The 24,746-nt window shown below is 38.8% G+C and overlaps 3 protein-coding genes and 1 non-coding gene across 4 annotated transcripts; 2 read left to right on the top strand and 2 right to left on the bottom strand.

The window, feature by feature from the left end:
* Positions 1 to 16: 16 nt before the first annotated feature.
* On the bottom strand, positions 17 to 5,108 carry LOC131779046 (protein SSXT-like). Its single transcript, XM_059095576.2, has 6 exons — positions 4,954 to 5,108; positions 4,205 to 4,234; positions 3,472 to 3,518; positions 3,071 to 3,152; positions 1,958 to 2,491; positions 17 to 1,695 (listed from the first exon to the last, which is right to left on the bottom strand). Exons 1-6 carry the CDS (start codon positions 5,014 to 5,016, stop codon positions 1,420 to 1,422), a joined length of 1,032 nt encoding a protein of 343 aa, XP_058951559.2. The 5' UTR covers positions 5,017 to 5,108; the 3' UTR covers positions 17 to 1,419.
* A 2,144-nt stretch (positions 5,109 to 7,252) lies between these two features.
* On the top strand, positions 7,253 to 11,273 carry LOC131779050 (short-chain collagen C4). Its single transcript, XR_010717016.1, has 6 exons — positions 7,253 to 7,624; positions 7,934 to 7,995; positions 8,237 to 8,362; positions 8,842 to 8,889; positions 9,001 to 9,114; positions 9,893 to 11,273. It is a non-coding gene; the product is annotated as a short-chain collagen C4 (transcript).
* Positions 11,274 to 12,595: 1,322 nt separating this feature from the next.
* Positions 12,596 to 16,525, bottom strand: LOC131779061 (complement C1q tumor necrosis factor-related protein 7-like). Its single transcript, XM_066164122.1, has 6 exons — positions 16,188 to 16,525; positions 15,549 to 15,613; positions 15,305 to 15,385; positions 14,855 to 14,908; positions 14,288 to 14,437; positions 12,596 to 13,659 (listed from the first exon to the last, which is right to left on the bottom strand). Exons 1-6 carry the CDS (start codon positions 16,508 to 16,510, stop codon positions 13,184 to 13,186), a joined length of 1,149 nt encoding a protein of 382 aa, XP_066020219.1. The 5' UTR covers positions 16,511 to 16,525; the 3' UTR covers positions 12,596 to 13,183.
* Positions 16,526 to 16,729: 204 nt separating this feature from the next.
* On the top strand, positions 16,730 to 20,234 carry LOC131779072 (short-chain collagen C4). Its single transcript, XM_059095607.2, has 7 exons — positions 16,730 to 16,841; positions 17,315 to 17,378; positions 17,566 to 17,646; positions 18,073 to 18,135; positions 18,258 to 18,407; positions 18,675 to 19,076; positions 20,185 to 20,234. The coding sequence occupies exons 3-6, from the start codon at positions 17,631 to 17,633 to the stop codon at positions 19,073 to 19,075; spliced, it is 630 nt and encodes a 209-aa protein (XP_058951590.2). The 5' UTR covers positions 16,730 to 16,841; positions 17,315 to 17,378; positions 17,566 to 17,630; the 3' UTR covers position 19,076; positions 20,185 to 20,234.
* The last annotated feature ends 4,512 nt before the right edge of the window (positions 20,235 to 24,746 follow it).

Raw genomic sequence — 24,746 nt, 5'->3', positions numbered from 1 at the left:
GCATGGAAGTCAAATGTCAACTTGTATTCTTTTATTTCCACTCTTACTACAACTATGATTTTCAATTGAGAGAGACAACAGAAGTTTAGTGATCATGATTTGATGTTAAATCTGTTTGTAACAAGCAAATGGCTCAGTTTCCACTGGCAATGTCAGTTCTTTTGGGTCATTGTTGACGTGTGGCTCTTGGGATACAATATGAGACTCGGTTACCATTAGAAACAAGGATGGTTGCCCATGACAACACCATTATGTTTTCATTCAGTCCAGATCCTGTCACCAAACCTTTTCCACACAATACTCAACTGATGGTCTTGGTTATTATACACTAGACTTACTGGGAAAACTCTGATTGGTTGAGAGCATACAGTCAATATACAACAGCACATGAAGTTAACATAATAACCCAATATCTGTAGATATCATGTCAAGTTCAAAGTCTGACTAATTTCCAAGCTCCTCATCTGTAGCATTCTCAAACTTTTGCCAACTTGGAGAGAGGTGTCTTCTTTTGCAAATTGTTTAAAAATGTATAATAAAACAATTACTGAATTCTGTTTTTGCATGATATCATGAATTATCAAACCTTGTGTCTGTGTTATCTGCCCAAGCCTTTGGTTTGAGCACAATAACTCCAACCTTGGCATTAATCATTCATGATATCAAGCTCAACTTCAAATAATTACTTATTAGTCCTCCTGTTAACCTGAAGTTGGACTCTAGAAAAATTTCGCTTTTACCATCTTCATTTTCTGCTTAAACAGAAAATTGCAAAAATTATTCCCAAAATAGATTTCAGCATCTCTGGTGACAAACCTTTGTTCCTACAAGATTAAATATCTCAAATTCTTAAAAGAAAAATTTCTGCTAATTCTTGTATACCTTGCCTTTGTGCAAACAAAACACAACTTACCGTATTGAAGTAAACCATGAAATCTAAATATTATTTACAGGAAGTTTTAAATATACAATGTGACCTATTAACCCAGGCTTGTAAATACCAAAGCATTTCTTTCAACAAGGGTACTTTCTGAACCACATTACAAGGGCAGGTGGTGAAAGTGAAGGGGAGAGGTTATAGAAAGCATTTGACAAGAAAGATTTATAATTTCCACGTAATTTCTGATAAATAAAACGACCTTATCTTCTTAATAGAGTCAGTTTGATGCTAGCATAGGATATATCTCCCTGAGAGAGTCTTCTAAAGAACCTCATGTAGACATTCAGATGATGTGTTGTGGCTGGATACACTTGCAGAGCTAGAACATATGTCATGAGGGCAGTGGTACTTCTGATCCAGATCTTATCAAACTGGGTGTAACACTTCCACAACCATGTTTGCAACATAAATTTGTAACTATTTCAGTCACATGATCTTGTAACAAATTGTGTCACATTACAGACTTGTGACAAGTCACGTTATACAAGTGGTGGCTGTTGCATGGGTGACTGTCCCACAGGTGTCTGACCCATTGGTGGTTGCTGACCCATAACTGACTGTCCTGGCTGTTGCTGGGTTGGGTATGGCATGTGTGACAAGCCTTGTTGCTGAGGAGGCTGTCTGTAAGGATTGAATCTTTGTGTTTGCTGCTGTGAGGGATACCCTGGCATCATACCAGTTGATGGCAAACCTCCTGAGCTAGGTGGCCCATATCCAGGGTGACTGTGTGAAAGCGACTGTTGTTGCTGAGGCATCTACATGCACGACACAACAATAGTGATATCACCATTATTCTCCTATGTCTAAAATTTTAGGGTAATTTGATATAATTTTTGATGATAATGATCATCATTTTATCTAACAGTGTTATTTGTCTGCAAAAAAAACATTTCAAAGGGGATAAATAAATTGGTTAAACCATTAATTTTCAAGTGAGGAGAAACACAAATAAGGGAAGTAAAGTATGAAGAAAGAAAAAACACAATTGCAACACAAGACTTGGAAAAGTTGGGTTACCTGTTGCGGTGCACCTTGTCTGAATTGCATCTGCCTCTGTTGCATTATGTATTGTTGAGACTGTGGTTGATTCTGTGACATCATGTGTTGACCCATAGCTGGAGGAGCATGAGACTGAATGGGTGGAACCTGTGGAGGTAAATTTCCCATGGGTCCCGACATGGTGGGTGGAGCTACCGGTCGACTCTGTTGGCTTTGAGAGGGATTCGGGTAACCCATGTGACTCTGTGCTGTCATGGGTGGATGCTGAAGTTGAGGAGGAGATGAGGTTGACTGTCCCATCCCACCAACTGAACTGGCACCATATCCTGCAGTGGTAGGACCACTCATTCCTCCCAGTTGTGGGGGTATGTTGGATTTCATTGGGTCATTCATTCCTGAGGGCATTCCAGCATTCAATCCTCCTGAAGTTGGCATCATGTCTGAGGATGTACCAGAGTTTGGTGTCATATCAGGAAGGCCGTGCATACCACCCCCAGATGGTGGTGTTGCAGATGCTGGGGGTCTATTGGAACTACTCTGAGAGCCAGGAGCCTGTTGACAGAATGTCCATGAGCAAGGGAATGTAATGTTACAACCAACATGCAGGGGAGACTAACAGCTACAATCAGAATTTCTAACTGTGTTCCACTGCTCTCAGAATGAAAGAGATAAAGATTCTGAAAACTGATCCTGGTACTTTAGTGATGCAACTTTAAACAGGTTTTGTACTCTATTGACCTAACACCTTTGTTTTCATAACCAATGATGGAGGGTTAACACCCATATAAAATGAAAGTGACAATCAATCAGAGTATTTATCCTTCTTTTTTTTTTTTTTTTTTTTTTTTTTTTGCAGAGACAACATTTTTTAGTAAATTTCCATGAATTTGTTCCAAATTTCAAAAAGGACTCTCCTAACTTGGAAAGTAACATTATCAAATTTGAAGGGCTGACATTTATTTTCACTTAATATTTTTCATTTGACTGAAGGTAGAAACATTTTTTGGGCCATAAAGTTTGCAAGACTTTTTTGGTGGGAAAATTTTTGTGTTCAGCAAAATCCACAACGATTCAAAATTCTTAAAATTCTAATGCTGCCCAGTTAAGCCATTTCACTAATGATTCACGTACTGGGATTGTGTTCTGCATACTTTGAGTGGAGTCAGCTAATGTTGCCAAGTACACCAGATTACGATGCAAAAGTTGCTGGTATCTGGAAACAAACAAAGAAAAGCAACAAACAAAATGATCAGATAATTTCATGCATCTAGAAGGAAAGTAAAACGAGTAACTCCTGAATGAAATGTGGCAGAGACCATGGCAAGTTGTCAGGAAAGCTTGATAAAATGCTGGAGGTGGAGGGGGTAACCTTGGTATGGACTAGTGTCCCATTCAGGGGGGTGTGGTAATAATTCTAGTCATTCTGTGCTTCAAATACTGGAATTAACTCATGCCGGATGAGTCACTCAGCTTGAGCACAGACTTAACATTTTTTTTAATGAACAAAATCCCTGTAAAGTGATACTACTTACTGTGTGCACTCATATGCTTTCCCTTTACTCTGATAATCAACAATAGCCTACAGAAGGGATAGACAATTTGTAATGGTGAATACTAACCAAAATGTTCTTGTATAGCAGTGTTACATTTATTGCAACAAACTGATGTATACACCAATAGCATATTTGATTGAACACCCCATCCCTTCCCAAGAATTAAAATAAATTAATTTCCTCAAATAAGTACTGTCTCCTCACTTAAAACATTAGACATTTTTTAACAGCACCATTTTAATTTTGCTGCTATTATAATTTGTTTAAAATTGGATCTGCCAACTAACAGCAAATTGTTCAGAAGGCAGATCAGATTGCTTTCTTCCCACTCTTTTGGTTAATAACCTCACATACTTACAAAGCACCTGTACATGTATATGCAACAAGTCTTCTATGAATGTTTCTCTCATTTTTAAACCTTGACTAAATGCTGTAAAACTTCCATGGAGGACAAGATCATTATCAAGTTTTTATAGGCCAGCTACATTAACTTGGATTTTTAAGGCAAACTACATAACTCTAACTCTCCGAATAAACTCCTCTTCCCTTAATGATTAAGCCCTTCTCTTAAACTCAGATTCCATACATAAGCACCCCAGGCAATTAGTCATGAGCACCTTCCCATAACTGTAATGAAAGCCATGCAAAAGTAAACTGGTTTGCTGGGATATGAACTGAACTAAAACAGACACATGTATGTACACCTATTTACCTGAATAAGTTGTGAATTCTCATCTAGAAGCTGAAAGACAAAAATTATGGTGCATGAGATCAGACACTTATATTCAGACTGATATTCACTCACAAAAGAGGCAATGGAGAGACTTGATTTGAACATTTCTGAAACAGGTTGTTCACAGTTGAGTGTTCATGACATAAGAGTGAAAAAAGACATATCCCAGAATATTAATAACCCTCGCATGACCGTAGACCACACGATGGGATGTATTACTTACCGTACCTTCTAGATACAACACAAGGTTTCGTAAACGTCCTTCAACTTTCACCGATCTACAGTATCGTCACAAGTTTTGTTTACACAAAGAGATCGTGTCACATATCTCCCATAATTGCACAGAATGAAGACGTTTATCATTTCTTTGAGACGAAGTAACCATTACGAGCTCCCTAAGCTATTCAGAAAATTGCTGAAAGCATCTTATTTTAATAGGGAAGATGTATAGTAATTAAAGTCGAATTTAAGTTTTAAGTAAAAAGTAATCTTGTTTAAAGAAAAACCCGATTTTTTAAAACATTGATATTGCAATGCAAGTGAAAGAGTAAATTAATTTTACAAAGACTAAATCCTTCGAGAAAAACATCTTCGATCAAAGGGAATGTACAGACAGGTGTAAACAACAATTGATGCTATCAATGAAAAATTATGACAGGCTTAAGCCTTGTAGTTTACGTTAATCCTGACTGTAATACTACAACAAGCTTAACAGCTCTTCTACCTACCGATTGAACTGTTTGTTGAGTAGGTTCTGAACGCTGTCGTCCAGACACAAATGTCATCGACATGCTGAAGTTCTGCCTTCTTCTGACAAATAGCAGCTAAGAAAGGAAGTTGCAATGGCCTTCTCGAAATTTGAAAGACACGTTGTGTAGGCCCAGTTGTCCATATCCATTATCGATATATATGTCATATAAAACTAAATGAAATATCCTGAAGCAGGAAAGCACTGATTTGCAGTCATTGCCAGACCCCAAGCAAACCTCTCCCCGACTCGTCTCAAACCTTACCGCGGTCGGAAAAACGCCTGAAGACGCTTGGTGCCTGAACGTAGATGATCGCGCCCCATAATGGAGGGGTGAACGTTACATGGATTTACTTAAAGGAGTTCTGCGAATATTTGTTCAGTTGACGAAATGGAGTGGCTCATTAGGGAAGGTACGTTTTTGGGCTGGGGAATTTTGGTATTTTTTCCAAAAAAGCGTTGGCCCTCCCTTGCGTTTTAATAGAAAAAACTCCTGACCCCCCCCCCCCCCCCACCTTTAGGTGACAGACAAAAGCGCGACCCTCCCCTCACTACTACATGGTATGTTCCCTGTGGTAGAAACCTCAGAACATTTCGCTTGTGAACGCTAAATATTTGAATATAAATATATCTCGATATTGAATGTGTGCGAGCTGGAAACATGAAAATGCGAACAATCAGTGCGGGATATTTACGTTTTACAGCTGAAGTTTGAATATGGAAGTATAAACTTTGAGACCACGTAAGTCCTTCTCCAGCTAAACCAACTGCACGACCCTATCCCGATTACAGCAAACTTCCCAACTTTCACTACCTACCAAGTGCGAAAACACCTACGAGTGGCCGCAAACCTGATGATTATCAGCCTCGAACTCAAATAAAATAGATGTTTCAAGAGGGTAAGCTCAAAGCAGGGAATAAAAGGGCAATCAAAGAGTTTTCTGAAAAATATATTGTTTCAGAAAAGCTTGTTGCAGATTATATTGAGCATCTAACTGACATTGAAATAAGAAAAGATAAGCGGCGAACAGATAATGACAGAAATCAGTTGTCATCCCTAACAATTGGTTTCTGACTATCACAGAAACCAGTTGTCATCCCTTTGAGTAGGTGAACTTGAACTTTATATTAATCACCACAATATTGTATTGAAAGGAAAGAAAGATGAGAAAGTGAGGGTGGTGAAGGCACATATTGGCAGTAAGATTTTGACTTCTACGGTGCAGGACAGTCAGAACAACATTTAGCCAGCCTCTGGTTCAAATTCAGAGTCTAACAGTGACTGTGACAAGATAAAGCGGATTGTTGGATCTAGTAGTAAATCTTCAGAACTAAATGATTCAGGAGATCAGGCAGTGGATAGTCAACAGGAGCGAAAGAATGATACCTGAGTCTAATACGTCTCGATACGGACGGAAAAGGACCCGAGTCCTCCGAGAAAACTATGTGCCATGGCATAATATACATGTAGAAATGTAACCAAGAACCGAAAGTAAAACACAAAATTAAATCAAAGTAGATGAAAAGAAAAACTAAATCTGTAAGAAAAATGGAAAGCAACATCACAAAAATCCTCGTTAAAAAATTATGGGAAAGGTGTGTGACCCTTCCCTTTGAATAGCCTACAAAGAGGTATGACCCTCCCCTTTTGGTACTCACTTTCACTGATGACCCACCCCTCTGAGGCCCCGACCCCTCCCCCCCCTCCCAAGAAAAGACGTACCTTCCCTTATTGATGTAAATCAAGAGGTTCAAGAAAGCTGCCAGGAATTCCTTCCCACCTCCCTCATCGGTTGCAAAAAATCGAAAATGGGCTGTTCTAAAACCTAAACCACTGCCATGAAGTATATCTCAACTTGAAAGGGCTAGAGGAATTCGAAAATCCAGCCAGCTTAAATTTTCAGACTCAATTATAACTTTTCCTTTTGCTTCTGAAATCAATTGGTAAAGGAAAAGTTTAAAAGGAAACGGAGAATTTTCTGCAGCCCCAGGACAGGACCCATTCATTGGATATTGGATGGTTATCTGCATATTCTCATTGTTTGGTCATCTATCACTCAAATGCCATGATTTAGGAAGGAGAAGTCAGATTTTAATCATTGTTAGAAACTGAATGCTCTAGTAGGATCGTAAGGACTAGTAGTACTTCTCTTAAGATGACTGATTAAAGTCCATCTTCTTGTGTCAGTGGTGATCTCTGTATACAGGGTTACCTCCCGATAAATTGGGATGAAACAAAGTCCATAGTTTGTTGACAGAACAAGTTTGAAGTACTAAATTTTTGCTCAACTTCTCTGGCCTCATTTCTTTCCTTCTACGAGCGAATGCCATGGATCAAGAAAAAAGCAACTCAAGGGAGAGGATAGCTTTTCAAAGTTCGTCCGATTCATATTTTGCGCGGCAGTGGTCGTCTTCGTTTTTTCGTGCTTGGCTTTCTTAGTTTTGGAGCACGTTCAAATGAAACAGAGATTAGCTTCGATCGAAGAGAAGATGGTCACGGATGAGACAATGAAGAAGTTCTGTGCCACAAGTCGAATGCAGAGTGACACAGATGAAAGGGCTCATGTTAAAACTTTGCTTATAAGAAAAAGGAGATCGTTGGCCTTGAGTCTAGAGAGTCTCGAGAAAAGATTGAAAATTCTAGAATTCAGGTGAGATCACTTTGTATGTCAAAGTTGTCGTTGTCATGAGATGACGGAAACCACAAAATGTTGTAAAGGTAACTAGTGATGGCGACACTGATTGATTGGAATAAGTAAGTTTTAAACTGGCCTTGCTGTGTTCAGGAGACGTTTATCTTCTGATAATAACGAAAAAATGTAACAGATCGCCTGTGTTGTTTCAAGATTCTATCCAAAGATAACAAATTCGGGCATTTTCTGATTAAGCCAATAACCAGATTACGGTCCGTAAACAGTACATCACATTTGGAATTTAAAGATGGTTCGCAATTTTTGCAGGGCAATCAAGGAAAACAAGTCTTCTCCCAGGGACTTGTTTCGGACACCGGAAGTACTGCGAGGTAATCTGCGATGCGACGGTAAAGAAACAACACCCAAAGTTAAACAACTTTCCTTACCATGTAACATTTAGAAACATATTACTTATAATAAAAGGTCAATCCCTGGTAGTAAGAAAGTTAAGACTTTAAAATAAGCCTGTGTCTAAACACGGAGTTATTGATATCACTGGTTAACACGTATAAGCTATTATTTCTTTTATGAAAATAAATGTCTAATTACAATGATGTTCATTTATCACAGGACGAGATGGTCGGGACGGCAGGGATGGTCCCGCGGGCCCTCCTGGACCACCAGGGACACCAGGGCAACCAGGGACACCAGGGCAACCAGGGACACCAGGGCAACCAGGGACACCAGGAGTACCGGGTTGGAGAAATACAAAACCACAATTTTTTTTCTTACAGGACTTAAAATTATTATAATCAGTTTCCAACATAAGTTGTGGTCAAGTCTTTACCCACATGTTATGTCACTGTAGTTAAAGCTATGGCTTAGATAGAAAGGAACTGGGAATATTTTATTTCATTTTATTTATTTTATTTTATTAGTTTTGCCAACAATACATACAGTATAGAACATGGGTAAAATACAATAACAATAACGGGCAGGCAACCACAACAGCGATAGCCAATTACTGTGGTCCCAGGAGTATTAAAATAGTAAAACGATTACATTAATAATTAATAATTAAGAACAGCATGGAGTTGGTGTTGTTTTCAGGCTGCGACATGATAGTTTTTTATATTTGGGATCGTCAATTACATTTTCCACCATATAGGAGCAATTTCTTTCTTCTCTTCTCGTTTGAAATTGTATCCTCACGGCTAAACTATTTTATCCCTCAGGTTTTAGTGGTAATAAAGGCGGAACACAAGGCCCACCGGGACCAAAAGGTACTGTAAATATTTTTTAAATCTTAATAAATCAGATCACGATAATTTCAGTGTAAAGAGCTATATTTCCATTTTATTCTGATACTGAGAAGATTTTCTAATAATGTGCAGGAGATCCTGGACCTCAAGGACAAAAGGGAAAAGAAGGTCAGGGGCTGTCTGGAGTCAGTTACGTGCGCTGGGGTCGGACAAGGTGTGATGGAGATGCTCAAGTTGTTTACACAGGTGTGTACCACGCCTTCCTTTCATAATACTTGGAAATACAATTCAAGCGCAAAGGGACCTTTAAAACACGTTTTTAAAACAAACTTACAAAGGAAATAAAAGAGGAAATGTTCAGGTCTAAGGGAAGAGGAAATGAATGGAATACACTGGTCTTGACGTGTCACATTTAGCGTTAGAGAGTCGATGATTTATTAATTAAGGATTTTAGACAAATGTGTTGTTAAAATCATTTGAGTTAGTGTTGTGCTATGCAATATATCGCATATTGATCAACATAATTTAGTTGTCTTGCATAGGTCCTTTATTCAAATAAGAGACACAAAAATAGATAGTTGTAGATAACATCTAAGGTAAAAAAATTTGCGTTCACCTTTCAAGATGAAAAAACTGAAAAGTTCTCCGTTATTCGGGATTTTTGTCGTGGTTAAAAATAACTTTTTGAAGTCTCGGCCAGTTTCATTAGTCCTCTCTATGCTGAGTTATCAAAACTAAGCAAGAAGAGTACAACGTGTTCAGTCAACAACCATGTTTAATCCTCTCCCTATTACTACTGCGCATGCCCCAATATGCGCGTGACACAAACCGAAAGTACAAAGTTCAATAACGCAACACTCTAGGGGCAATATAGAATCAAAACTCAAAAGGGAGATTCTAACAAAAAAATTACCGAGACTTATGAATGTATTAATTACCGAATAAACAAAAGTTACGTTTTGCAAGTTTTATGACAATAAAGATGCATTACTAAAACTCTATGCTCTTTCCTGTTAAACATTAGGATTCATTGGAAGCGGATATTTTAATAACGAGGGAGGCGGTGGAAAATACCTGTGTCTACCTAACCACCCAAAGTATGATAAGTATAGTGACAGCTGACAGAATTCAGCTTACATCTATGGAACTGAGTATGAAGTGAGTTCCTTTAATCCGTTTACAAATAACTTACATGACCATGATGCACCATGCGCCGTGTGCTACGTCGGATCGCGTGGTTCGCAACTGATGATGCCCGCGAGGAACGATTGTCCAACCGGTTGGGCTAAAGAGTATCATGGCTATTTGATGACTGAACACTATAATCACAAGATATCTCGAGATTTTATCTGCGTTGATAGGGAGGCTGAGTATGTTCCAGGCTCCCAATCTGATCAAAATGGTGCGTTGCTTTATCTTGTGGAAGGGGTTTGCGGCTCGTTACCATGCCTCCCTTACATTCGTGGTAGAGAGCTGACATGCGCAGTGTGTACCAAGTAACGGATTCAGATCTCACCGTTTCGCTTTCCCGTAGTACTTCGTCTGTTATTATAGTATACCAGAGGCAATGGGGAGAATCTATCCACCTTGAAAAGGACAAAAGACTAAAATGATGCTAAAAACAAGCTATTTTTCGATTTCCTAGGGGACACGCCAGGGTCTGAGTTAATTTTTCAGTAATCGTGTTACGGAAGTAATAAATTTTATCACACTTTTGAGCTGTAGTAATTCACTCAACGCGACGACTGTTTACCAACAAAACTACATATAATAGCATAGTGTGAGTGTCAAGCGATGAATCAGAATAAATAGTGGTTCTATCCCATCAGAAAGAGATGCAGCTGCCTTATTATTTAGACATTTCAAATTATGAACTTCAAACAAAATTTTTATGTCATGTAAAGCGTAGGGATTCTTGGCACTTATGAAAATGAAATCCACCTTGGGGAAATTGATTCTGTCTCTGTGTGTTTTGAAATCCTTGACTCTACTCAAGTCAGGTAAATTCAATGGAATTCTTGAGGTAAGCAAAACCGGCTGTTACTATTCGATCCAGGAGCCAGACATTAAGTAAAATTATTTGCGCACCAGCTGAGGAATAGGGAAAAAGAAGGAAGAAATAGGAAAAGGAAGAAGGAAAGAAAGCCCAGTAAAAGAAATACTACCGTATGTTTGCATTGAATTTCCAGTACGTGATTTGTTAAGCTTTAAGGCAATAAGTGCAAGGCAATGTTGTTTCCCATTAAGTTTGAAAAACAGAGCTGGTCGTGTATACCAACGATAAATTTCTGAAATCCGTGTATGTGTATATGTGATGATGAAATTCCTACCATACTGAGAGAGGAGCCAGAAATTTTTTAACTTAATGTGATATCCAAAGTGTAACCCAGACGAAACATGGCTATGATGACTCAATGGAAGAGGAAATCGGATTTCTTAAGTTTTAAAGCTTTCCGGAACTTTCTTGATCATCTCAAAATACCTACAAAAGAATGGTTATTGAGAATCTGATCGTAAATAGGAAAAAAAGGCTCGCTTTGGTTATCAGACTACTGTTTCAATTCTCTTCACCTGTCTGTTGATCAATTAAATAATTTATGTTCTGATTTTAAAAAACAAAATCAGATATTAATTACTGACATTGAGAAATGAACTGAAGATTTAGAATAATCATGTTATTGTGCTCTCACGGTAAACTGTAATCAGACATCTGGGAAACATATAATATGTTATCCAAATGTCTGATTACAGTTTATCTTGGCGAGTAATTGGACGTAACACCATCTCTCTTGCAGCAGTGCACTTAAATCAACCCATATATGTAGTGTGCGAAGACCGCTTAAGATAAATTACATCTGCAAAGGAAGCGTGAGCTGTTTCGATCAAACTGGGCTTTCACTAAGAAAATTAATCTAGAAAAATAAAAGAAGCGAAATGCAATAGGCCACTCTGACAGAGACTATGCGCCCTATGCTTGTCGTGCTTGGCTTTCATGGTTTTGGAGCACGTTCAAATAGAGGGGAATGTAGCTGCAATCGGAGAGAAGTTGATCACTGAAGAGATGATAAAGACGTTCTATGGGAAAGCTCAAATACGGTGTGATGTAAAGTGATAAATGTTCATGCTTTGCTTATAACAAAAAGGAAAGCATTGGGTTAGAGTCTTAAAGTCTTGAGAAATGATTAAAATCTCTCCGGAAAGATCTCCATTGTTTTCAAGGTCATGATGAAAATTTGACCATTCCCCCCAGAGATGGATGATCCAAGTGATAGCGTGACGATCTATTTCAGTCGGAAATGTGAAGTCTAACAAATCATTTCTCTGCTGTTTTGAACACAAAACACAAATTTTACCTTACGGATTTTTTAATGGACTATTTCATTCAAAAGCAAAGTTCGAACTGATTTTGTAGCATATTAATAATGGTAATACGATAGAGTGAAGTCCAATTCGGTCTGTAATCATACGAGTGATTGACAAAATCAGACGACCGCGAAGAGGTAGTCCGAAGTTTTTAATCACGAAGTCACGAAGACACGAAGACACGAAGACACGAAGTCCTGTTACCCTAGTAATCATAACCATTACAACTTTCGAAAAAAGAATGACATCTAGAACCAATATCTCCATAATGTCTTAAGTTAAAAATTCCTCCATTTACGAAATCCCCCAGTTTTTCTTGGGACAAGCGGTTGTTGCTTTGGTTATTGTGATCAATTCTGTGATTGCTGGATTTAGCTAAGTAGACTAAGTACGATTGGGTGCTTCAACTGTTCGATTACAGGTGTCCGATTACAGTCAACTGTTCAATTACACTGTTCGACTACAACTCCACAAAAAATAGCTTGTGAAAAATAAAGCAGTTAGTGCACCAATCACATTTGAAGAAATTGTAATGGTTGTGATTAACTACGGTATTGAGTATGACGTCGAATCGCGTGGTTTTCGCGGTTGATTCCGGTCTGCAGCATTCAAGCCCCAGAAGGAGCTGGACACTTTATTTATGTAATGAAGCAAAAGATACAAAACTTTGTGGCGAATAACCACACTAGAATTTAATGTTGTTTATGATATTCTTCAGATAAGAAATGAATACCTTTGAAGTTCTAGGTACTACAAAATTATGGGGCGAGTTCAGACGGCGAGTTCTGAATCTTGCACTAAACTTCCTACTTTCGTGTATTCCACTGTCATATATGCATTAAGGATTGACACTTTCCTGAGGCCTTCAATTCCTACTTCCTGAACGGTAAACAACTTGAGTCATAAGGTAATTGCTAATCATACTAAAAGAATCAGAATTCTTTGCCAGTGCTCACTTCGTACACACAGCGCATGTCAGCTCTCTTCCAGAGACGTATGGAAGGCATGGTAACGAGCCACAACCTCCTTGAACAAGATACAGCAGTGCACCATCTTTATCAGATTGGGAGCCTGGGACATACTCAGCCTCCCAATCAACGCAGATAAAGTCTCGCGTGCTCTGGTGGCCGTAATGAGCTGTCATCAAATACCCATGATACTCTTTAGCCCAACCGGATGGACAGTCATTCCTTGCGGGCATCATCAATTGCGAACCACGTGATCTGACGAAGCACACGGCACACGGTGCGTCGTGGTTATGCAGGTTATTTGTAAACGGATTAAAGGAACTCACTTCATACTCAGTTCCATAGATGGCGCCCGTTGTCTCCCAGCTGTTGGTATATTTGTCGTACTTTGGGTCATTAGGAAGGCACAAGTAATTTCCACCGCCTCCCCGGTGATGATAAGCACCGCTTCCAATGATCCCTAGACTCAAATGAAAGTTTTAGTGTTGGTAGCCTAACCTTCTAATCCTGATTTGTTCCAGACATTCAAAGCAACTTTTCTTTCGATACTTGCAGCCTTCCGTTAAGCAGCAATAATCATGATGCCTTTCCAGTCATTCTTTCACCTGAATTATTACCTTCAATAACTTGAAACATAAGGAATGTATTGAAAAGGCTAAAACTGATGAATTGAAATCTTAGGTGTGAAACCCCGGTACCTGCTTGCTCCTGTCCCCTGACTCAGTAGTTTTTTTTCATATTCTGAACATTTTTCGGTTTTTCTTGATATCATTCAGCAGATATTCTTGCTTGTGTGGAATATTTTGGCGAGCGTATTAAGCCAAATAAGAATGATTGCATCTAGCTTGGTCCACTGATGGAGCTCGAAGACTCGTTTTGTTAGCACTTTAGATCAATCGAGTGGAACCCTACTAAATATGGCCTTTGTTTGGGTAGGGGAATAGTATAAAAAACTGAAATGATTTATCTTGCAGGTGTAGCTTTTTTCGCAAATTGATGGAAACAACAGGAATGATATATGGAAAACGGCATGTATCATAATCTTGTACTTTTGAAAGCTTCAATTTCTCTCTGTAGAGGGCACTCACCTATGTACACAATTTGACCATCTCCCTCACACCTTGTCCGGCCCCAGCGCACGTAACTGACTCCAGACAGCCCCTGCCCCTCTTGTCCCTTTTGTCCTTTAGGTCCCGGATATCCTTGTTTGCCAACGTTTCCGCCTGAACCAGCCTCCCCTGCAAACATTTGAAGACGACTCTTGCTAAAACATGAATGATTTTATCGAGCTAAAAGATCCACTGCAAGCTTCCATATTCAAAGATCCTATTGACCATAGCTCTTGATCAATATGCACGCGAGATTTCTACGATTATTGTACGAAAGGTTTTGGACTGAGCCCGAGCGGATGAAGATGGAGTATTGAGCTGGCTCAGTTACAATCACGTTGTTCATTGAAAAGCATTCACCATCTAAGACATACATGGGTGCTTGCAGTGACGAGTTTTAGGGGTGCTTAGGGGGGGTTCACCTTCAAGAGCGAAGCTTCCAATCTTGATAGTAAATGCAATGAAAATAACCATGGATATCAACAAGCCGCTTACAATAATGGCAAGCGGGAGCTTAGCGCATTGGTGCATTAGTGTCTTCAATACCTTTCAGACCAGGAGGTCCCTGTGCTCCAAAATCACCTTTTCGCCCATCACGCCCTGCGATAGTTAAAACCGTTCAGAAAAAAAAAGAGTAGATGGAGGAAAAAAATAAAAAACAAAAACAAAAAAGACTCTGAAATGCTGTAAATCAATTCGATTAGAAGTAAGAGTCTGGTAAACTAATACTTAAAATGTTAAGCTCAGGATCGAGCTTTAAGGCGTCACATATTGGCACTTGGCTTGAAACGCTGGCTAACGAAATAAGATCAGTTGTGGTTAGTTGTTGAAATCAGTCAGTTAGTATTTATTTTCCCTCATTTCGGTTTGTGTTTGATCTCATCCCTGAGTCAATTTTATCTCTCTTCATTCATTTAAAAGAAACTGATGTGTCTCACAAAGGCACAAAGTTCGTCATTTCTTGCAGCACGGAAAAAAGGGTAGTTTTTTGCTAACCTGGTGTCCCTGGTTGTCCTGGTGTACCTGGTGATCCGGGAGGTCCCGCGGGTCCATCCCTACCATCCCGTCCATCTCGTCCTATGCAAAGTAAAATTACAATCAACCTAAAACTCTTTTGAGTAAAACATCACAGAAGTTAACCGTATTGATTGTTCCTGTATACATAAGTCATACATTCTCATATTTAAACAGCCTAAATTATTGTTTCTTGTTAAAATTTAATGAAGTCTATAAAGTTTACCTCTCAGTAGTGCTCCTGGTGTTTCAAATACTTCGAAAGGAGAGGACTGGTTATTTCTAATTGCCCTAAAGAAAAAGATGTAACAATCTCACGCAATCTTTTATTCAAAATGGACGATATTGGACGTAATAAGTTTCCTTTTTTCTATTACATAAAATCATCGTTTATTTCATCATCTCTGAAATCAAAATTTTGAAAAAACGCTATGTGTATACCATGAAAACGTCGTATACTTGAAAATCGCCTAATCGTAAATATATTGCTTAAGGTTCCGACAAAAAGATTTTGAGATTTCATCATGGTATGTAAATTTGTTTTTGCTTTCATTTTAAGCTTTTGCGAGTAATGAAAGGGATTGAAATTCTTCCCCAAGCAATAATAATAGCGTCCTTGTCATTTTTAGATGATGAATCTCCCCCTTGGACATTCAAAAACCTGACCTTCTGTTTCTGATATGATAATCACCCACCTAGCTATAATCTTACAGATAAAGAAGTTAATCCAAAACGTGCGGTTTATTTACAAGAGATCAATGTGTCAGCGATGCGGCAAATTGTCGCAACAGTCCGTGATTCTTTTCGCGTTTGTGCAGATTGATTATCATGTGGGGTGTTGCGACGATGATAATGGAGACCTCACCTGTATTCCAGAACTTTCACTCGTTTCTCAAGACCTGCAAGACTCACGGTTAACGCTCTCCTTCTTCTTGAAAGCGAAGCTTGAACTTTAGCCCTCCCATCGATTTCCGTCTGTTTTCGACTTGTTACACAAACTTTCCGCAACAACTCGTCCTCGTTTATCTTCTCCTCAATTGCAGCCAATCTCTGTTTCATTTGAACGTAATCTACAGCTACTAAAACTACACTCGACAAGAGAAAAATCACTACTGCCACGTAGAATACGAAACGGACAATCTCAGAAAAACGACACCTTACATATGGATCCTCTTTATCGCGATCCATTGTTTCCAACTTAACTGACCAAAGTAGCTCAAGCTTACTTTCCTAAACAACAACTGAATCTGTCAGCGCAAGCTATAGATGGATTAAGTGATCCAACCGTTAGGAAATAGATAATGTTACATTAATATATATAGATAATGAAATAAGCAGGCATCAGGCATCTGTTAGGACACCGAAACACAAACGACAGCTTGAGTTGGGATCAACACTACAGCAAAACTTTTGAACTTCTGACGAATTCCCCGAATCGATCCTCACCAAGAATTCAAGCAAATTCAGCAAGAATCGCCCTCCACCATTTGAACAGATCTGATTTCTGAGCCATTTTAAGGTGAGATATATTGCTCTCGTTAAAATGTTTGTGTAATAAATACCGAAATGGTGGATTCTTGATATTATTAATGAAATTGTCTATCTGATTAGAAAGGTAAACAAATGTTTGCGCACAAGCTCCGTGAGATTTGAATTTTTTGGAAATTTTATGATCTTGCACAATGTCGGACACTACAAATACGCTGCTCTCCGCGCAAGTTCGTTGCATCTTATTTCTTTAACCATTGCTAACGTGTTTGGCCTTATTCCTTCAAAATTTAGGCCACTTGAAGACCAATCGCTCCATTTTTTCATCATTGAGATGAAAAAGGGATTTGTGTATTTTCATTTATATTGTCAATATTACCATTGAAAAAATGCAAGAAAAATATAATTTGGACTCCAAACTATGCTAAAACGTGTGATAAGAATAAGTCCCTGGATGTATCATAAGGTTACGATCTTTTAACACGTCCTGAAAATTTTTTTTAGGGCTGCCATGAAAAACAGTCCATTAGTAGAGACGACGGAAGATCTCGAAAATCACAGGGTGGAGGTTGGTATGCAGTCTCTATCGCAACCGTGTTTTAGATCCACCACCCAAAGTTGTCGTTGTGATTATCCCAAATTAAGGCTACGAAAAATATCACAATTTAAATGCAAAAAGTTAAAAAACACACGGGGTCCTAAATTCCTGGGAGGTTAAGGTTGACGAAAATAAATTTGGTGATCTCTTTTTATAGGATGGGATGAACGGGATGGCAGAAGTATTCCCGACGTTTTCTTAAGATTTCCTGGAACACCAGGGATGCCAGGACTACCAGGTCAGAGACCTTGTTTGGAGGGTACTAAAAACTCTGATACCGTCTTCTCCCTGAGATCTTGGTAAAATGTTCCAAAAGGTGGAAACGTCGAAAAAAAATCAGCAGAACTTCTGCAAACTGCCCAATGAAAAAGTATTTATAACCATAAACGATCATATAGTTTTCGAGATGGATTGTACAAGAGCCAATGAACTTAAATGCCAATCCTACCCACAACCGTTAACATATTCCGATATTTTTACCCGGCCTTTTCTGACATTATGAATATACAAATGAAATAAAAAATGAATCTGGAATAGCCCTGAAATCATAAAGTACAGCACTAAATTAACCAAATCACCGAACGAACGAATCTTAAACCTTGTAAATTAATTGAAGTTATAAATTGACAGTGCTTCGGAATTATCCACTCGTTTTTCACTGCAGGTCGTCACGGGCGAGATGGCAGACAAGGCCTCCCTGGAGCACAAGGACCTCCTGGTCCAAAAGGTTTCATTGACTCCCGTTTGTTATTCCGAAAGGGGCTCGTAGCACCCATTTCAATTCAACGGTATGTTATTTTTTAGTCCGGTATAACAAAGTTAATTTACTGGCAAATTTATATTCTGTAGGAGACAATGGTCCTTATGGAAAACTTGGGAGGCAAGGAGATCCGGGACCTAAAGGACAAAAGGGACAAGAAGGGCAGGGGAGGTCTGGAGTCAGTTACGTGCGCTGGGGCCGGACAAGCTGTGAGGGAGATGCTCAGATTGTGTATTCGGGTAAGTCGCAGCTAATAAAAATAATTCAGTATTTTTTTGATTAGAGCTAAACAAGATAATATAAACAGTTCATAATCTCTTGCTATGCATTTAAATTTCATTTTGAAATAGGTATTGGTAAAATATACACTCCGTTTTTGAGTCGACTATCAGATGTGTTGTTTTAAATTTGTTACCTTCTAATTTCCTCGTTCTGATGTTGTCCGCAATCATTATGCGGTTCCACTCCAATTGAAGCTCTCGCGTTTCATTTCATCTCTTTCCCAGGCTTCGTGGGGAGTGGTCACCATAGTCACACAGGAGGAGGAGTAAATCATATATGCCTGCCAAACCAACCAAAATATGGAAAGTTCACCGATCATTTTGAAAGGACGGGGGCCATCTATGGCACTGAGTATAAAATGAGCTCATTTAATCCTTTCAAAAGAAATGTGCATAATCACGACGTCCCCTGTGCTGTGTGCTACATCGGATCAAGAGGTACACAAGTCATGATGCCCGCAAGGGATGACTGCCCTAATGGCTGGCACGAAGAGTATCATGGTTACCTTATGACAGCACATTGGGACCACCAAAATCCCAGTAATTTCGTATGTGTTGATTCGGATCCAGAGTCGGTACCAGGAAGTTTTGGCAGTCATGATGGTGCATTGTTGTATCTGGTGTAAGGTAATTGTGGGTTTTTCTCATTGTGTCCGCCTTATTACCAAGGGCGAGAGCTCACATGCGCAGTCTGCTCAAAATAACTATTGGTAGGAGAGTTATTAATTTGGTAGCTGGGTCGACAAAAACAACGTTTCCAGGAAAAACTTCACTTTTAGGAGGTTAGAAAAATAAATCGACAAGAACCAGATAAAGGAACACTTCCATTAAACTTAAAAATGTTCATTTCGTAACCATATCTGCGTTTCGTTACAACGCCTAGGTAGACCGATCACTTGTTATGTTCGGTCACAAAATTTCTGATGATTGCTTTTCAATAAACACAAACATTACCAAGCTATACTTCTGGGCCTGCTTAGTTTTCAGTAAAAGAGACTGCTTTAATTGATACTACTTTGTTAATATAACCGCCAAAACAATCTCCGTCTGTTAACATCTCAGTTTCATTTTCGTGTGTATTCTCATTTGATAAACAATCATTCTCATGACTTATCTTGTAAAGCGGAAATTGTTTGTCCAGATTTTCGTTCACATTTCGCCGATCTCAAAATGCATTCACAGAGGGTCTTTGGTTCCTAATAGGAACTTGTTTGATGGTCTTAATTAATCTGTTAACTGTATGTATCATGGCAGCGAGAAACAGCACTAATGACAATCGGTTAGACGACTTCATCACTTGATATAGCAAGCAACCATAAATAATTTACAAGAAATAGCTAAACTTAGGAGAGAAAAATAAACGTTTCAGGTTAAAATCGTTGTCAATTGTGGAGCTTAAAGCCTTATGCCAACTTTGCTTGTTAATGTAACATGACATCAAACAAAGGCTCAATATAACTGAATTCAGAGTATAGGATCACATGTGTTGATGATGTTACTGGATCTTACTGACGAGACAGTGGATTTACTGCTGCCATATAGAAGTGGCAAAAGTTGTGAACACCTTAAATGATGGCTCAACTGGTTTTACTGTTAAATTATATCCACCTGTGGAGGAAAATTTTCGATAAAGTTTCACTAATATTATGGACGAGGTAGTGCTTGATACGCGGATTTCTATTTCAGCTGAATTTTTAATAACTATCGTGATGATTTTAGTGTTCTTTGATTACAGGTCACAATTTGGTCATCATTCTTATTTCAATGTCTTGGTGAAGAGAAGCGAACAGAGTCATGTGAACAGTTGTTGTCAGTCGAATCTTGTAAGTCCGGTTTGTATAAACTGATTGCTCAGTTTGCCGTGATGTTATTGGCTGTAAGACTCAAGTGGCGTAGGTCGCTTGTGATTGGTCAATCTCGATCCGTTAGTAAAGTTAGATCGTTCTGCTCTTTTCGTTTGTTATGTTACTGTCGTGAATGAGTTGTTTGTATGGTGCCGGTAGTGGTTGACACCCGTTGAGGGGAGTCTGTTCTAAGTTAGTAAACCAGCTCTCCAGATTCAGTCGTTGAAAGTAGTTGGTGCTGTAGGTTAGGAATTGCGCAGAGTCCCATTCAAGGGTGTGGTTTGTAAGTCGACTTACCTGACCAATCAGTTTATACAAACCGGACTTAGAACATTCAACTAACAACAACTATTCACTTGACTGTAACGATGACTCCTGCCCAGGTTGTCGAAACGTCACTCACTACTAAAGACGACAGTCTTCCTCAGGACTACTCTGACCCGAAAGATCAAACTACACTATTACATGTTACCCCCACATTCAAACCATTCACTGTACAGAATTTCTCCTCACAATATCCTTACAACATTAAGTAGACAAGTGATGAGAATAAAGAAAAAGATAATTTAGGAGATTATTGGTTCATCCAATACCAAATTCTCGGAACTAACATCATAAAAATTGAATAGCAGACAGTAACGAGAATTACTGATAAGATCTTAAGAGCAAAAGGGTTAAACTGATTTTTATCAATCAGAGCATAAAAAAAAGAAAACCTGGTTTGAACCTCGGGAAGTTCTCTTTACCTTTGGTGAACTGGATCTTGGATTTAGGACACTGGTGGCCGATTTTGAATTTTGGCCACAAGTGGTCGATTTTGGATTTGGAACACTAGTGGCCGATGTCAAATTTTGGACACAAGTGGTCGATTTTGGATTTGGAACACTAGTGGCCGATGTCAAATTTTGGACACAAGTGGTCGATTTTGGATTTGGAACACTAGTGGCCGATGTCAAATTTTGGACACAAGTGGCCGATTTTGGATTTGGGGCACTAGTGGCCGATGTCAAATTTTGGACACAAGTGGTCGATTTTGGATTTGGAACACTAGTGGCCGATGTCAAATTTTGGACACAAGTGGCCGATTTTGGATTTGGGGCACTAGTGGCCGATTTTGGATGTGGGGCACTAGTGGCCGATTTTGGATTTGGAACACTAGTGGCCGATGTCAAATTTTGGACACAAGTGGTCGATTTTGGATTTGGAACACTAGTGGCCGATGTCAAATTTTGGACACAAGTGGTCGATTTTGGATTTGGAACACTAGTGGCCGATGTCAAATTTTGGACACAAGTGGCCGATTTTGGATTTGGGGCACTAGTGGCCGATTTTGGATGTGGGGCACTAGTGGCCGATTTTGGATTTGGAACACTAGTGGCCGATGTCAAATTTTGGACACAAGTGGTCGATTTTGGATTTGGAACACTAGTGGCCGATGTCAAATTTTGGACACAAGTGGTCGATTTTGGATTTGGGGCACTAGTGGCCGATTTTGGATGTGGGGCACTAGTGGCCGATTTTGGATTTGGAACACTAGTGGCCGATGTCAAATTTTGGACACAAGTGGTCGATTTTGGATTTGGAACACTAGTGGCCGATGTCAAATTTTGGACACAAGTGGTCGATTTTGGATTTGGAACACTAGTGGCCGATGTCGAATTTTGGACACAAGTGGTCGATTTTGGATTTGGAACACTAGTGGCCGATGTCAAATTTTGGACACAAGTGGTCGATTTTGGATTTGGAACACTAGTGGCCGATGTCGAATTTTGGACACAAGTGGTCGATTTTGGATTTGGAACACTAGTGGCCGATGTCAAATTTTGGACACAAGTGGTCGATTTTGGATTTGGAACACTAGTGGCCGATGTCAAATTTTGGACACAAGTGGTCGATTTTGGATTTGGAACACTAGTGGCCGATGTCGAATTTTGGACACAAGTGGTCGATTTTGGATTTGGAACACTAGTGGCCGATGTCAAATTTTGAACACAAATGGTCAATTTTGGATTTGGAACACTAGTGGCCGATGTCAAATTTTGAACACAAATGGTCAATTTTGGATTTGGAACACTAGTGGCCGATGTCAAATTTTGAACACAAATGGTCAATTTTGGATGTGGAACACTAGTGGCCGATGTCGAATTTTGGACACAAGTGGTCGATTTTGAATTTTGGACACAGGCGGCTGATTTTGGATTTGGAACACTAGTGGCCGATTTTGGACGTGGGGCACTAGTGGCCAATTTTGGATTTTGGACTCTAGTGACATTTTTCTCCACTCAAATTTTTGGACTGTTCAGGAAACAACAAGTGACAGAGGACAAGAATGAGACGAACAAGAGGCCGAAGGGCGACTGATCCTTGACATAGACCCTTCCCGCAGGACACTGTATTAAACAGAAAACTGGTAGATTACTTTACTCAAAAATTTTAAAATTCGTTCAGGTTTTCTGAAAGCTTTTTGCTTTAACATGGCTTAGTTGTCTAGCGAGAGACATGCAACTCACCTAGAAGTTCTATCTGATTCACAAAGAAGGAACAAAATGAACTCATAATTTTAAAAATATATTGAAAACTGGAAATAGTGGGTGGATTGTTCACGTTTCAAATCTTTTGTGCAGTTTCTTTCGATTCTCACCACTAGCTGTCATGGATTTTCTCCTCAATTAATAAAGAGAATCAGTTCGGTATTCTGTCAATAAAAGACATATCGCCCCCAGGCCGAGAGGTTTCTAGATAGTTTTGTAAGGAAAAGTCATTAGTAAGTACTAGTAAACTTCACTTCAAGTAGTTGAAGGATGAAAAAGTATAACCTGTGTAAGTGTGCTGGTGAAGGGATCGAGGTACTGGCAGTCTTTTGTCAAATGTTATGTATTCATTTTCACTCGTTAGAAGCGAGCATTGTGGTGGGTAAAAGTCGCTTTTCTTCCTTTGAATAATATTCTTTACCATTGAGGTCATACGACAAAATTTAATTATTAATTCTTCTAAAATAGAGTTTGAATTGCTTCCTTTTACCAAACAGACGTCCGTTCGAAAAAAAAAATCGTTATTTTTTTTTTCATGGAAACCTGATTGAATTTGCTCCTAGGGAAGGAAATTGGATACTGTGCATAACTTCTTTCATGTTGAATAATATGCACTCGAGAAATTGCATGACCTTTTTTTAAATTCCTTAATATTTTGAAGGGAAAAAAAAAAGAAAAATCAGAGCAATCAAACGATCATTCTAATCGAAATTCCCGATATTGTTTCTTTTGAATCGAAGGTAAGAGTAAGCCTCAGTTCAATACCATTTTGGCAAAATCTAAATACACATTTCATACTGTTCTTTTAACAATGGAGTTGGAAATTCAAGTTGAGGAAAAAAGGAAAATTTTTTACTTGTCGTGAATTTTGATATTGAGGCTTAGAACAATTTTTTTTGGGTCTTGTACTGTTAAGTCCCATAGCAGAGTGATGAAGATGATTGTTGGCCTGTGACCTGAAAATGAAATTTCACCTTCTGTTGATTTTCCTAACCTCTCAAGAGATCAATGTTCTGATATCGTATGTTTTAAAAGGAGATATGACGTCGTGCATTATCGACTTTAAGGAAAGGAAAGAATTATTTCCTCTTGAACATTCTCAATAAAATTTGATTGAATGATATGATGTGTGGACAGATGCAGAAATGATTTAACCATTGGCAGTCAGGTAAGCTAAGTACAGAAAAGTAAAGAAGAGAACGTTATAAGCAAGCTCCACTTTTAGTTTCTTTTTCTTCTCTCATGCTCTTACCTGGAAAGAAACCAAATGTATAACCGACCTTTGAACGCGAGGATGTAATGAACCCCTCTGACAAGTTTGTTAAAGCATCAGCCAAGAAACGGGACAGCTGATTGGTCAATAATACTCATGACAACAAGCCGTTAAATTAAGTAGTATAGCCTTCCCATAACTGAGAAAAAAAAGCGTCGGATGAAACTCAGCAAAGTTGTACAGATGCTTGAGCTTTTGAAAACTCTTTTAACCAGAGCTGAACAAAAGTATTTGGTTGAATGGTATTGAAGAAAGCTTTCAAAATATTTACTCAGGATTGATTTTAAACAGCTAATTGGATTGTTTTGACAGCTACAGATATCTCTGAGTAATCATTGATCATCCATGACTGAAAAGACACATGATGACTTGTAAATAGTAACAGATTATCATTGTCTGCTTAATACATTTACAGAATTTTTGTTCCCCTGGTAGTACAAGTTGCCTTGTATGCCTTGTTTTTTAAAGTGGACACATCAACTTTCTAATATGTACATGGTAGATGAGAAACTCTTTAGAGTGGTTTATCATGGCATATCCCTCCTTTTACTTGTATATTATTGGTAGACATACAAGACACTATGGAAATACAAGGTCCTCCAGGGACACCCCATGGTATACGATGAGAAAGTGTTGTGTAAATGTATCA

The sequence above is a fragment of the Pocillopora verrucosa genome, chromosome 3, assembly GCF_036669915.1.
Source record: "Pocillopora verrucosa isolate sample1 chromosome 3, ASM3666991v2, whole genome shotgun sequence".
NCBI lineage: Eukaryota > Metazoa > Cnidaria > Anthozoa > Scleractinia > Pocilloporidae > Pocillopora > Pocillopora verrucosa.
Note: the sequence above shows the minus strand (reverse complement) of the source record. Positions and strands in the feature narration are given on the sequence as shown.

What these genes read in the sequence shown, in the direction of transcription:
- LOC131779072 (XM_059095607.2), top strand. An exon ending in AGGACCTCCTGGTCCAAAAG is followed by an intron (nt 18,136 to 18,257) that starts GTTTCATTGACT and finishes TATATTCTGTAG; the next exon opens with GAGACAATGGTCCTTATGGA. An exon ending in TGCTCAGATTGTGTATTCGG is followed by an intron (nt 18,408 to 18,674) that starts GTAAGTCGCAGC and finishes TCTCTTTCCCAG; the next exon opens with GCTTCGTGGGGAGTGGTCAC.
- LOC131779061 (XM_066164122.1), bottom strand. Translation starts at nt 16,510, where the DNA reads ATGGATCGCGATAAAGAGGATCCATATGTAAGGTGTCGTTTTTCTGAG. An exon ending in ACCAGGAGCACTACTGAGAG is followed by an intron (nt 15,386 to 15,548) that starts GTAAACTTTATA and finishes TACTTTGCATAG; the next exon opens with GACGAGATGGACGGGATGGT. An exon ending in TGGTCAAATTGTGTACATAG is followed by an intron (nt 13,660 to 14,287) that starts GTGAGTGCCCTC and finishes ATTTGAGTCTAG; the next exon opens with GGATCATTGGAAGCGGTGCT.
- LOC131779046 (XM_059095576.2), bottom strand. Translation starts at nt 5,016, where the DNA reads ATGTCGATGACATTTGTGTCTGGACGACAGCGTTCAGAACCTACTCAA. An exon ending in CTCAACAAACAGTTCAATCG is followed by an intron (nt 4,235 to 4,953) that starts GTAGGTAGAAGA and finishes TTTGTCTTTCAG; the next exon opens with CTTCTAGATGAGAATTCACA. An exon ending in GACAAGGTGCACCGCAACAG is followed by an intron (nt 1,696 to 1,957) that starts GTAACCCAACTT and finishes TCGTGCATGTAG; the next exon opens with ATGCCTCAGCAACAACAGTC.